The following is a 14,865-nucleotide window of genomic DNA, read 5'->3' as shown; positions in this document are numbered from 1 at the left end:
GATAAAGTGTGCCCTCAACAGCTTACAGTTTAGCTGAATTAGTTTATAGTGATACTCAAGTTTCAATTGGCCGTATACAGGTTGTTTATGTTGTTAACGGTTATGTTGCAGCCCATTTCCGAGAACCATCAGGTGGTGTAATACCAGTGAGAAACTTAAGATTTACAGTGTTGGATGTTAACGCTCGGCCACCTCAGCCAACGCTGGCAAGGAAGTTTCTTAATGAATCTGTAAGCTTTGCATCTAGTGAGCGAAACTACCCCATCAATATAGGTAATATGGTATTTATATTTTCGTTCAAGATTTTTTTTAACTCAACATTTTGCCAAATGAGACTCCATGCTTGGTTTCTTTTATGTCTAGAAATTCTTGCATGTATTTGGACATCAAACTAATGATCCACTCACGTTTCGATAATTGTCATGTACTGTGATGTGACAGCCTATCCTGGAAGACCTTATCTGTACACTTCCAGCGTCAATATGCATAAGCTTATAAAGAATGGCAAATCTGTTGTTTCACTGACTGAAAGGACGGACATTATGTGGACCACAAGAAGTACCCTGCTTTGCATCTAATGACAATGGACAGTTACTGTGCAGTCCATTGTCAACTGATATTGTTACCACAGTTATACATGTAGCCTTACAAACACCATTAGTGCTTCCCAGTGGTAAGACTAATATTTGCGCTCTCTGCACAGTTCTCCAAATTATAGGTAGTGTCTGATGTTTATTTGAGCTGCTTGACTTTTTTATGTACACTCCATATGCTACTCTAGTCTCAACTGGAGATTAAATCTGTATATCAGATCTGTTGTATGGTGTACAAATTAGATCATCTGGAAATAAATTAATTGCCGTCATTCCAATTAATAGGTATGATGTGTAAATAACAGAAAAACACTACACTTTTCGTTTCACTCCAGAGTCTTCGAAATTATGACACGTATTGAGTTTGATGTATTTGACAGTGAATCTTTAAACCTCATATAATGAACTCGGCTGCCAACATTTGATTTTCTGACAGCATTGTAAAAGCACAATAGTGCCTGTGTAATTCTAATTTATTGATCAAATGGTTAGCCTGTCATTAACCAAGCTCTTTACATAAAGTGAATGCTGTTCATGAATGGCTGCACAACACACTGAATCACTAAATTGATGTGCAAATTTTCTGTCAGTATGCACGGGATAGCCAAGAGAGTGCTCCTGCTGTCTTATGAAATCGCACCCCAGGCCATAACTCCAGGTGTAGGTCCAGTGCATGTAGCACACAGACAGGTTGCTTGCAGCCTCTCAAGTGGCGTCATCCTAACCAAAACATGGTCATCACTGGCACTGAGACAGAACCAGCTTCCATCAGAAAACACAACAGACTTCCACCCTGCTCTCCATTGAGTTATTGCTTGACATGACTGAAGTTGCAAATGGTGGTGGTTTGGTGCCAGTGGAATGAACACTATAGGGCATCTGGTTCTGCGCTGTCCTTGAAGTAGTAGATTTGTAACAGTTTGTTGTGTAACTGTATTGCCAACTGCTGCTCAGATTGCTGCTGCATATGCAATACAATGCACTGGAGCCATATGCCGAACACGGTGGTCTTATCTCTCGATAGCACCATGTGGCCATTTAGGGCCCAGACTTCTTGTGACCATACATTCTTGTGACCACACTTCCCAGGAAACATGTGTAGTGACTACATTCCTGCCAAGTGTTTCTACTGTATCGCAAAAGGAGCATTCAGCTTCTCAAACTCAGTGAGGTGTTGATGATGGTGTCTTTTGTCATCTTAGTCATTCTTGACTAACATCAGCTCGCCATTTCCAGTCTCAAAGATAACTGATGCCCGTGGCCGTCACATCGTGTATTTAAAGCAAACCTGATTTGCATCCTCATAGTGGTGTATTTTTTTCCATCGGTGTATAATACCAATAAGAGAAATTATTTGTGTACGTTGCTCAGTCATCTTATGACACATAAATGAATGAGATATGCAGCCATAAAATACGTTTTAGCAGCTTTCCAGTGATATAAAGAATTTAATGGATATTTGCACAGTATGTCACTTTTGTGTGTGTGTGTGTGTGTGTGTGTGTGTGTGTGTGTGTGTGTGTTAACATAGTAAGAGGTCACAATTTTGAAGACTATTTCCTCCTGCATCAGCAGTAAAATTAACTTAAGAATTTGCTGTGCATGTCTTTCTAAATATACACTAGCTCTGCTGTCATTGGCTGACAACTCTTGCGTGTTGGTAAGACAAGGATGGTATTCCCTTGCACAATACACAGGATCATTATGAGGTGAGGTCTGACCATAGTGCCACTTGCGGTGAACACAGGTTTATAACATGTACATTATTTACGGCACTTTTCAGGTATTGTGATCACTGGATAATGCCCTGAACACTTGCAATACATAAATTTCAGAAACATTGAGAAATCTGTTGTTACAGAACAGTTTGGCAAAAAGGGTACAAGATCTAAAAACAATACCATAGAGTTACTGGTGTTTGAAAATGGTGATAACAATTTGTTTGTGACAGTGATGTCAATAAAGTGAGAGAGATCCTATTGAGCACTGCTTGGGAGCAGTTGTGGATGTTGAATACTGCAGGTAGCAACTTTTTTTGGGTCAATGGAGGCATCTAATCCCACCCGTCGGCTTTGACCCATGACGTAAGGGTGTTGTGGCATGTGACGTCATGACCGCGCGGAGTTTAGTTTGTGTGTGTGGTATTTATAGTTGTCATTTCATTGCGGTTGGTGGTGCCGTCTGGTGGTGTGTTTGCAGTTTGCGTGTTGTGTGGTGTATTGGCTTCATTCTGGTATTGCTGTTTGTCCTGCAAGGTATCAGTTTGAGTGTGCCGCGACAGAAATTGCTTTCAGTGAGTGAACAATTTAGTTTTTGTTGTGTCCAAGTTATTGTAGTGCTGTTTGCTGTATGCCATGTGTTACTTTGTTTAGTTTAATTTGTGGCTGCTTTTGTTAGGTATGGATATGATGGATAAACTCAACAGCGCTCGTTTGCATGTGGAAATGGGGGACAGTGCTTTTTCCCTTATAAAGTTTTTGCTATTGTATGGGCTGCTGGCAGAAGTGGTTAGGTGCAGTGTGTGTTGGCAGGAAATACGGTTGGCAAAAGTTCCGGCGTCTCAGACCATGGACGGCTACACGTGGCAGTGCCGTAGGGACAACCTATGACACTCCATATGGCGTGGTACCTGGTTCGAGAGGTCTAGGTTGGGCTTGCGAGAGATTGTGTTGATGACGTATTATTTTTGTTATAGATCCTCTCACAGTTTTTGTGCGCATGAGACTGGTGTGAGTGAGAGGACAGTTCTTGACTGGTTTTCATTTTGTAGGGAAGTGTGTTCTGAGTATATTAAGTACAGGGGTAAGTTGGGTTGGCCTGGGGTGGTGGTGGAGGTTGACGAGTCATGGTTTGGGAAGTAGTAGTGCGGGAAGGCTAAGTCTCTGGTTGGTTTATGGGTGTGGGGGGCTGTTGTATCTGGGGGTGGTTTTTCAGAGTGCATTTTTAGGGTTTGGGAGGGGCAGATGAAAAGGGAATTGGTGGGATTAATTGAGGAGTTTATTGATGAGGGCAGTACAGTAGTTTGACACTTTTTCGTTTTATAATGGGTTGGATGAGAGTGGGTATCAGCATTTAGTAGTTAACCATAGTTTGGAATTCAAAAATTATGAGACTGGGTCTTGTAAAAATATGATAGAGGGGTTTTGGGGGTGGTTAAGTCAGTTATTGGGAGGGGGAATAGAAGCTCTTCTAACCTTCAGTCTCATTTAGATGAGTACTGTTGGCAGAAGAGCGTCCCTGAGAGCTACTGGTTGGGTAGGGTGGCGGTGTGAGAGTGGGTGTCTGTGGCTCATGGGGGGGGGGGGGGGGGGGGGGGGGAGGTATAGTTCCCCACCCAAAAAACCCCAATTTCCCACACTTGTCCCATTAGTTTGTTTATATTTTTGGAGGAAGATGTGTATATTGTTGGTTTTTCAATTTAGTTTCATCTTTGTTATGTTTATGTAATGACGTCATAGGCACCATATTGGAGTCGTAGTGAATGGTTGTTTCCGCCATATTGGTCACGTCATGGGTCAGAGCAGACGAGTGTAATCGGACGCTTCTGTATTCCCACTTTTTTCTTTCTCTCTTTTTTTATAGTGGTAGGATGAGGAATGCTTCACCTATAGTGATCCTGGCCTGTAAGTACAGTGATTGTTGCAAAATATGTTGATATGTTATTTTCATAAAATATTGCCAGTTATATTTTCTTTCATAGTATTGATCCATTTTCCATTGGACACATCTGGAGGAGCATAATTTTACATGCTGATTTTAAAAACACAAAGAAAATAATCAAATTTGTATGTTTTCAGGTGACCAGACTGTAGAAATTCCAGCATCTGCTCCGTGGTTTGAAGCATGGAGAGAAACCTTTCTTCAGGTTCAGTTTCCCTCTGACCATGAATTCACAAAACATTTCTTGGGCTGTATCCTTTGACAAAGAAATGTCAAAACTGTAATAATGCTTCTTTATTGACTTAGTGAATTTCAGAGATGAACAGAATCAGGTTTGCCTCTGTGATTACAATACTGAGTACAGACTTGTGTTGAGCAATAAACTGTGTTATCAGAAAGAGTTTTCTCTCTCCTTCTCCTCACCCCCCCCCCCCCCCTCTCTCTCTCTCTCTCTCTCTCTCTCTCTCTCTCTCTCTCTCTCTCTCTCTCTCTCTTTCTCACACACACACACACACACACACACACACACACACACACACAGTGTGTCTGTCTCTTTCTTTACACTTTGTGCCTTGGTTTAAACTGAATCTTTTATGTCCGTTATGGTTTTGTTATTGTTGATTATGTGAAGTAATTACTAAAATGTTGTATCCACTTACATTCTCATATGTTTCTCTTCTTTCTTTTGTTGCCATGATGTTTCTTTCCATAATTTCCGTCTCCCTTTCCATCACCCTATGTTTCTATATTTTTAATTTGGATCATTTTCTTTATTCCCACCCCTTTTACTTTTTCAACTACTACAAGCTGCTGATGCTTGCAGTAAACTATTTTTGTTCTGATTTTCTGTTGTAGTGTGGGAGATAAAATTATGACAGAAGTGTTAGCATTAGTATAATAGTGGAAGATTCTTTTGTCACCGGTCTGGATTTACTGTGAATATATTGTATGAGAATGGAGACATCAAAGCAAAATAATACTTCTGTTATGGTCCCATCTTTGAAGGGCTGTGACAGAGTTAGGCAAGTAGCAGCACTTTGTTGGCATTATTAGCTGTTACCGTTTATACAGAGGGGGCTAGTTGTTAAGTACAAAATGGAAAATGTACGGAATGGTGCAACAGTATGCTTAATCATTTGTTAGTTTGTAAGTTAGCCACTTTTGTTGCAAGATAAATTATGGCTGGTTTTCATAAAACACAAAATCTTTTAAGTTTTCTTGCCCATACTTTTGCCATCATCGGTGGGTGTTACTTCTGTGGCATATCAGAGATAATTTAATGTTTGGGCTCTAAGAATAATGTCTTACAGTTAAGCATCATCATTAATGGGTGTTGTTACTGTTGAGTTTTTTACCTTATTGCTACTTTGTTTGCTTTTTAGAACTTTCATTAGATTTGCCTGGGGATTGGTTACCTACAACAACGTACTTATAGGAAAGTGTCAAAAATTAATGAAAAACCATTTCAGCTATTTGCAAAGTGATTTTTTTTTCATGATTACTTATGAATTTTTTATGTTCTCCTCCACCTCATGTGAAAATAGGCAGAACAACACTGTGCATGTCCTTTATCAATGATTCCCAAATTTCTTAGGCACTAAATGTATAAAATACAATGTTTGTGTAGGCATGTGGCTGAAAGTGATTTTAGATTGACAAAACTCTTCTCTTCCTCCCGTTCCTTGTTCATTTTTGTAAAGCCTACTGCAAATGTGGATGAATTGTTGTTAAAATGTGTCCCTACCGATGCCTGGATCATTCTTTAAACTTATTTCTGTATCTTATACATGTATGAGTGTTTTGCAAATTTAGGAGGGGATATGCGAAATTGGTGTACTGCAGTCCTACAGTTGAAATGTGTGTGTGTGGGTCATGTATAATTCCTGTTATATATATTTCAAACAATGGAAACTCCAGATTGGAATATCAACAATGTAAGGAAAAGGTAGATTGCCACTCACTATAAAGGTGACATGTTGAGCTGCAGATAGGTACAATGAAAAGACACTTAGATTTCAGCTTTTGGCCACAGCCTTTTTCAGAAAAGGAAATGCACGCACTCATTCACACGAGCAAGCACACCTCACGAAGACATGACCACCATCTCGGGCATCTCAGACCAGAATGCAGCTGTCACATAGAGCGGAAGCAGCGATCTGGATTGGGTGGGGAATTGTAAGGGGCAGCAGTGTATAGATGGGGGAAGAGAAGAGCGTAGTCTGGCAGAGTGTGCAGGGACTAGACTGCCAATGGACGCGTATATCGGGAGGCTGTGGAATGGGGGGGGGGGGGGGAGAAGTAGAGTAGTGCGGAAGAGGAAAGAAATGGGGGTGCATTTACAGAGGGCGCTTACAAAGAGGGTGAGGGGACAGGGGTGGAAACTGTTGGGTGGATGGTGTGGGGACAGAATGTTACTGTAGGTAGAGGTCAAGATAAATACGGGAATGAAGAATGTGTTGTAAGGATAACTCCCATCTTTGCAGTTCAGTAAAGCTTGTGGTGGAGAGGAGGATCCAGATGGTTCGGGTAGTGAAGCAGCCATTGAAATCAAGCATGTTATGTTCAGTTGTGTGTTGTGCTATAGGGTGGTATATTTTGCTCTCGTCCACAGGTTGGCAGTGGTCATTCATTGTGGGGACAGGAGGTTAACAGTCATACTGATATAAAAATGTGCAGTGATCATAACTGAACTGGTATATGACTTTGCAGCTTTCACAGGTTGCCTGGCCCCCTCAGAGGCTGGTAGAGCAGTGGCCTCATCAGCAGAGGAAGGCTGGCATGCTCTCAGCTTTGCAGTTTACCCAGCTCAGTGAAGCATTGAGTGGCAGTTATGTCACAGGGTGACTGTTGACCCATGGACGCCAGTGGCCCCCTAGCTCTACATCCAAAGTGTTCTTGTTGACCTCTAAGATTTGCACTTGGGAGTCACACTCCCAAGTCCACATGAAGTACTTGCTTTCTCGCAGGAGTCAGCTCTCAGCCCCCACTTAGGAGACAGAGCCAGCAGCATCAGTGTCTGCCACTGGAATGGGATAAGCAACAGCAGTGGGCATCCTCCTCAAAGATAGATGACAGATAATATCCAGGCCATGCAGGTCAAGCCTCCAGCAGACGTGTAGGGTGATGGCAGCCTCCACACCCCATCAGCGTTGCCTCGGAAGTTGGCAGTGCAGCTGGCAGCAGCAGTGTCCTTCCAGCTGGAGTCATGGTTACATAGATGGTTGAAGGCAGCTAAATGTGCAGAGGGTCAACCTCCATAACCTGGGCTCTCACTGGATAGCTGCAACTGACACAAGGGCTGAGATTACACACTGGGAAGTTGGCAGTGGACACTCAGCAATCGGCCATTTGTTAAGAAGGGTGGGAAGTTTATTTGGTGCTTCCAGTGCTCTCTGTGGTGATGGGAATGGCTATAATGATATACGTACAGGTTTTCCCTCACTGTTAGGTCTCCTAGTGACTTCAGACTTTCGTATCTTCACTTTTCAGAAGCTTTTTTCTGCTGGTTCACCACCTGAATACTTATTGTTGTGTTGTACCTAGCCTATCGTACGACACTTTGCTTTATCACTAGTATGACGGTATCTCTCAGCTTCCGTGATATTATTATGCTTCGCTTGTGGACTTGGGTGCTCAGTCGTTACCCCGTGCTGTGATAACTTCCATGTTTGCTGTAACTCACTTAGCATTTCCCATAGCTGGCAGTCTACTGACACTGCTGATTCGGCTTCTGGAAACTGCCAAGGTAGAACTTGGATGAATTTTTAGTGTCCCCCCCCCCCCCCCCCCCCAGTGATACTATCCTGGGGCATAACACTTATATTAGAAAAAGTCACATGTATTGCAATAGTATAATACAGAGTGAATTTTCAGAAGTGTTTGCACAAAAGTCTGATCTAACACCTTCAGTGAACAAATAACTGTGAACACTATGCTTGAAACAATAGCTGTTAGAAAACAATTAAGCATAATTATGACTATTTGTAATATACTAGTGACTTACCCTATCTTCGCACAGGTAGCACAAAGTATTTATGACTGGAAAACTTGTGTGGCATGACAGTAATTCTATTTATAGACCACTGTGTTGAGCTACGATTAAAGTTCAGAAAAAGCTTCCTTCAGGTTGGAGCTTGTATGTTTACAAACACCAAAAGAGAGTTGCAGGCTTCCATCCTATGAGCTAAGTTGGAGATTTGGTCCCATTCACCTTGTATGCTGTGGCAGTCTTCATACCTTAACTGTGACAAAAGGCCCTTACAAAATACTGGATGCTGAACCAGTTGGACCAAGGTATTTTTAAGGAGGTATTATTCTTCCATCTTCCCCCACCTCCCTCCTCCACCCTTCCTCTTTATTCTGGCTTCTGACAAGAGCTTGGACTCCTGAGAGAGGTTCATGAAGTTTTATAACGTGTAGCATTACTTTTGTTTTCAGGTACAGGATCGGACACTGGCCTAGTTTTATAAATCACTAGTGTGTGACTTATTTTGCCTGATGTCACACCACAGAAGTGAAAGAGCACAGTGTCAATCACTGCCTTCTAAAATAGTGTAATTACTACCTTTATTTAGCTTCATAGTAAGTTTGATAAGTTATGCACTTTTCTTCATGTGATTGATAGTGTTGCCACTAATCTACATCCTGACATAAAGCTTATTATAAAAATTGCTGTACCAAATGAGAAGGCACAGTGGTTAACACCCTGGACTCACATTTTGGAGGATGATAAATCAAACCATGTCCAACCATCCAGATTTGGGTTTTCCTAGATTTCCCTAAATCGTTCCAGGAAATGCCGGAGGGTTCTTTTGAGAGAGCACAGCAGATATCCTTTCTTATCCTTGACACAATCTGAGCTTGTGCTCCATCTGTAATGACTTCAATGTCGAAGAGACATTAAAACCAATCTTCCTTCCTTCTTACTATATAAATTGAGACAAAAGTCTTATTGAGAAATTTTATAGATACCACCCCTCTACTTCCTCAGTTTGTTTTTTAAAAATGGCTTCATTTTCTTGTCGATTCTATGCTATACTAAATGTGTCACTCTTTCTTAAATCACAACCTCCTCCTCAATTGACCGTTCCCTTGTATTTGGCAGTCAAAGACTTCTCCTGTTAAACAACTTATGCTGAAAGGAAACATAATTTAACAATTTCTACTCTTCTTCCATAATTGTTCAGACACCTTTCATTTGTGTACTCCATATATTGTTTGTAAGCATTCACTGTGTCCATCAGATAACAAAAGATGTCCTTCACACTGTCCAACTTGGAAACGCTGTGTCAAAGTTCCATTTACACAGCATCAAGGATTCAGAATTAACCACGACCATTTAGAATGACATAGAAATACATAATTTGTTTATTTCACTATCAGTACAGCAACTGCCATATTTTCTGCATTAATTCTGGGAATGACATGCTGGTGAATCTCTGAGCCTCTGTATCTTACCTGCAGTGAAGTTACTGCAATTGCTGTCCCATCTAGCAGACATGTTGTCCGTTGGCCTCATTCTCCATATACAAATAAAAATAAATCTGCACAGTAGTTGTGCTCTCCTATACACTTGCCCACAGGGACTCAGAATTCGTTTGCTGGATACAGGCTTGGCAACCCTGGGGTTTGCGAGCTGGGGACTGGTTAGTGTTGCCAGTACTCCATCGCCGTAACCGCTGGGCGTGCTTCATCAAGCATTGTAAGGTGCATTGGTGGAACGTTGTGTGCCTTAGGGAAAGGTGATTTTGGGTCGGCACCCTGGATTGTGAGAATGGTAAAACCCTTTATAAAAAAAAGAAAAAAATATCCTTCAATCTTAAGATGTGCTGCATGCTGGGGAGATGAGTGGCTGTTGTGATGTAACAGTTGGTAGGAGGCAACCTCTGGGGGAACTGTTGCATCTCAGTTGCATAAGGCTTACCTAGGCATGTGGGGTTGTGTCTATTTAGATGTTTATTTCCCCAGCGAGCAAGGTGACACATTGGTTAGCACACTGGACTTGCATTTGGGAGGACGACTGTTCAAACCTGTGTCTGGCCATTCTGATTTAGGTTTGCTGTGGTTTCCCTAAATCGTTTCAGGCAAATGCCAGGATGGTTCCTTTGAAAGGGCTCAGCCAATTTCCTTCCCATCCTTCCCTAATCCGTGCTTGTGCTCCGTCTCTAATGACCTTGTCGATAGGATGTTAACTCGGAAATTAATTCCAAAAGTTTTGCATCTAGCAACAGAATGCATGCTGATAATCAGAATGTGTTTTTGGTAGTGAAAGGGGGAGAGGGCAGCTTCAGGAAAGTTTTGCCTGTCTATACTAAAAAAAGTGCATTGCGGCACTTTAAAATTAGTCGTGCAGTTGTGTGATAGGACACTGTTGGTAGAAACTTCTAGTTTCCAACAAGTTAAGAATGTACAAAACGCTCAATGCCTTGGGGAAGGGCCGTATAAACTGAGCTTCACATCATCTTGAAATACAGCAAAGCTGTTGTTATCCAGGGATCTGGTAGATATTCCCAAAGAGAAATTGGAAGTTGAGTGGGCCCCAGGAGGCATTGTTGATGAGCAAAATATAATGAAAAGGGTGGATGATGATCTGCTCAAATCAGACTCATTTGTACTTACATTTAACATCATGAAATTTCTAGAGCATGTCGAGGTAGGTTTCCTTCTCGAAAGCTTGTAGCCTTATGTCTACAACCCAACACATGCTTTTAAATGCCAGCACATTACTCTAGGTTCTTAGGGATAACCAACTTGTAGCAGATGTGGTCAGGCAGCTCACGAAGGGGCCTGTTGTTCGTCTCCTCCAAAGTGTGTGACTTGCTTTGGGGAACACTCTGTCTGGATTAGGGAATGCAGTGTCTTCCTTAAAGAAAGGAAGATACTAGAGATTAAAACTACGAAGTGTATCCTGTATAGTGAATCCAGAAAGATGTAAAAGACCATGCTTCCCCCCCCCCCCCCCACCCCCCCTCCTACCCCCAAATGTTCACTAGCTTTTTTGCTTCGGTTATTAAACAGCCAGTTCAGAAAGCTGATGCTGCTACACAAGCTGAGGTTGCTGTAGTCCGATCCACAAATAATAGCAGTTCACCCATGTTGAGGCACGGATGGGAATGGCATTGTTGATGATTACAAGTGACAGCTACGGTGTATGCATGTGCATGCTTTCCGCTTGAAGGAAGCATATATCCTTCAAATTATGTCTCTCGCTTGTTTATTCAGAATTTATCATTTACCACCACCATCTGCAATGACAACTCACAACAAATGAAATATAAATTCACAAAACAACTTGCTAAAATCATGTTTAATGCTCGCATTAGCAACGGCATTCAGAGCAGAGCACTCGGAACACTACTGAATGCTCACTGGCTGTTGGAGTACGTATGATGTAAGTGCACAGAACGAGCCTAAATCCGACTGCCATTGCTCACGACTCCAACTACAGTGTCAGCACTAGTAACTGCATTTGTCAGTGCACTTGTGCTGCTGCAGTTATTTCAATGCCTGTATCTCTCTACAAAAATTCAGAAAAGGCTGCAGTTACCAATGTTACGGTGCTCCCTGCCCCTCCAAAGATTGTCTGGTCCACCATTCAGCTCTACCACCACCATCACCACCACCACCAATACTACTACTACTACTACTACTACTACTACTACTGTGGTTGTGGCTCCAAAGCTTCCCCAGGCCAAAAAATTAAAGACAAAGCACCTACTGGTAATGGAGATGGGCAGTAAGCAATATGACGAATTCAACGCCTCTGTGATGATGTTTTTCATGCTTCATCTTTATAACCGATGGACCTTGATATCGGCCTGGGGCACTTGTCTTGCCTCAAGAGTGAGCCTGTACCCATTCTGAGCTCACCTCCCCGGTGGAAAGACAGGGTGAAAGTGTTGCAGGAAATGCATTTTAAAGCATCTAATGCCTCTGTGATATGGGACTATAATCTTCATTGCAACATTGATACGACTGGGGAAAGGGCCATGGGAGGGGTTGATGTGTTTGTCAGCTATGCGCACCAATCCTCTGGACTCCCCCTGTCTACTGAAATGCAAGCAGTTGCAGTTGAAATTCAGTTGTGTCAGGGGATCACTGTTTGCTCATTGTACTAACCTCCACAAGAGGTGATAAGATTCCAAGGCTCTCACAGGCCTTGTAGCTCAACTCCTCCGGCCATTTCTTGTACAGGGAGACTTCAGTGGCCATTATGTATTGTGAGGCAAGGCTTCTACGTGCCTCGGAGTCGGGTTTTGGAGAGCCTTATGAAATCTCACCTGTTGTGCAGATCAGAGACTTCCATTCATTTCTGTGCTGCTAATGGATCATTTTCAGCCATCTTTCTGCTCTCCAGCGCTCACAGACTCCATTCAGTGGGAAGTCATTGATGACCTACATTCCAGTGACCACTTCCCACTCCGCATTCACCTACTGGATGCAGCTCTCCCTGATAGGACGCAGCCACAAACGATGGACAATTAGCAGAGGTGACTGAGTGCTGTTCACCAAGCTGGCTGTGTTTGAATACTGCTACAGCAGCCAGGAGTGTGTGAACTTCATCACATGAGTAATCTACCGTGCTGTTGCTTTCTCCAGATCATCGTGGAGGCAACTGACCCTTGGTGAACTGCTGAATTTCATTCAGTAATCCAGGGCAGGCATGTCACTCTGCTGCAATTTAAGTGTTCCCCAACAGTGGGGAACCTTGCAGCCTTTTGCTTAGCAAGGGCAAAGGCTCAACACATCATCAAGGAGAGCAAGAAATGGTCATGATAAGTGTTTCTGGACTCTGTCAGCCATTGCACTTATTATACAATAGTATGGGAAGCCATGAGGAGAATTTTCAGTAAAGGCAGTTGATTACCTATAGCAACATTGTTGAAATGAGTGTTTCCAAGCAATCCCTGAAGACTTTGAACAGACATTTACAGAGCATTTTGCACTAACTACTGCCACTGCCAGCTGGGATCCAGTGTTCCATCGTTACAGTGCCACCATGGAAAGGGTTGAGTCGGACTTGAGGTCCACCGATTCTGAGTCCTGCAATTGTCCATTTGGGAGTTTGATTCGGGAATGTCTGATGCTTGGGATACGGAGCACAGTCACAGCCAAATACGTTACTGCATGCTGGAACACTTGCAAACTGTGTCCAAGGAAATCCTCTTACGATGTTTTAATTCAATATGGCTGACAGCCCAATTCCCTGACTTGTGGCAGGAGACAATTTTGATACCTGTTCTCAAACCAGGAAAGGACCAAACATGTCTCAGTAGTTATCGAAGTCTCACCGTAACGAGCTGTGTAGGAAAGATCCTTGAGTGCATGTCAACTGTTGTCTGGTCTGGATATTAGAGACCAGGCAGCTCCTTAGCCGGTCTCAGTGTGAATTTAGGAGATGTTGATCCACTGTCAACCACCTGACACTGCTAGAAGTGGAAATCCAGCAGGATTTCCTATGTAAAAAATATTGTCTAAGAGTGTTTTTTGACTTCAGTAAAGGATAAGACACCACTTGGAGGTATAATATTCTGTCAGCTACACCAATAAGGCTTCTACATCTACATCTGCATCCATACTCCGCAAGCCACCTGACGGTGTGTGGCGGAGGGTACCTTGAGTACCTCTATCGGTTCTTCCTTCTATTCCAGTCTCTTATTGTTCGTGGAAAGGAGGATTGTCGGTATGCTTCTGTGTGGGCTCTAATCTCTCTGATTTTATACTCATGGTCTCTTTGCGAGATATACGTAGGAGGAAGCAATATACTGCTTGACTCTTTGGTGAAGGTATGTTCTCGAAACTTTAACGAAAGCCCATACCAAGTTACTGAGCGTCTCTCCTGCAGAGTCTTCCACTGTAGTTTATCTATCATCTCTGTAACGCTTTCGCAATTACTAAATGATCCTGTAACGAAGCGCGATGCTCTCCATTGGATCTTCTCTATCTCTTCTATCAACCCTATCTGGTATGGATCCCACACCGCTGAGCAGTATTCAAGCAGTGGGCGAACAAGCGTACTGTAACCTACTTCCTTTGTTTTCGGATTGCACTTCCTTAGGATTCTTCCAATGAATCTCAGTCTGGCATCTGCTTTACCGACTATCAACTTTATATGATCATTCCATTTTAAATCACTCCTAATGCGTACTCCCAGATAATTTATGGAATTAACTGCTTCCAGTTGCTGACCTGCTATTTTGTAGCTAAATGATATGGGATCTATCTTTCTATGTATTCACAGCACATTACACTTGTCTACATTGAGATTCGATTGCCATTCCCTGCACCATGCGTCAATTCGCTGCAGATCCTCCTGCATTTCAGTACAATTTTCCATTGTTATAACCTCTCGATACAACACAGCATCATCTGCAAAAAGCCTCAGTGAACTTCTGATGTCATCCACAAGGTCATTTATGTATAATGTGAATAGCAACGGTCCTATGACACTCCCCTGTGGCACACCTGAAATCACTCTTGCTTCGGAAGACTTCTCTCCATTGAGAATGACATGCTGCGTTCTGTTATCTAGGAACTCTTCAATCCAATCACACAATTGGTCTGATAGTCCATATGCTCTTACTTCGTTCATTAAACGACTGTGGGGAACTGT

General features: G+C 42.5%; 1 protein-coding gene across 3 annotated transcripts in view; it reads left to right on the top strand.

Moving 5' to 3' along the window:
- Window positions 1–14,865, top strand: part of LOC126484560 (trafficking protein particle complex subunit 8) — a 271,243-nt gene that overhangs the window by 423 nt on the left and 255,955 nt on the right. For all 3 annotated transcript variants that reach the window (XM_050108120.1, XM_050108119.1, XM_050108121.1), the window contains exons 2-3: window positions 112–273; window positions 4,391–4,504. In XM_050108120.1, the coding sequence (XP_049964077.1) occupies window positions 112–273; window positions 4,391–4,504 (276 nt within the window). The remainder of the gene's footprint in view (window positions 1–111; window positions 274–4,390; window positions 4,505–14,865) is intronic.

The sequence above is a fragment of the Schistocerca serialis genome, chromosome 6, assembly GCF_023864345.2.
Source record: "Schistocerca serialis cubense isolate TAMUIC-IGC-003099 chromosome 6, iqSchSeri2.2, whole genome shotgun sequence".
Classification (NCBI taxonomy): Eukaryota; Metazoa; Arthropoda; class Insecta; order Orthoptera; family Acrididae; genus Schistocerca; species Schistocerca serialis.
This window is presented reverse-complemented; position numbering and strand designations above follow the sequence as displayed.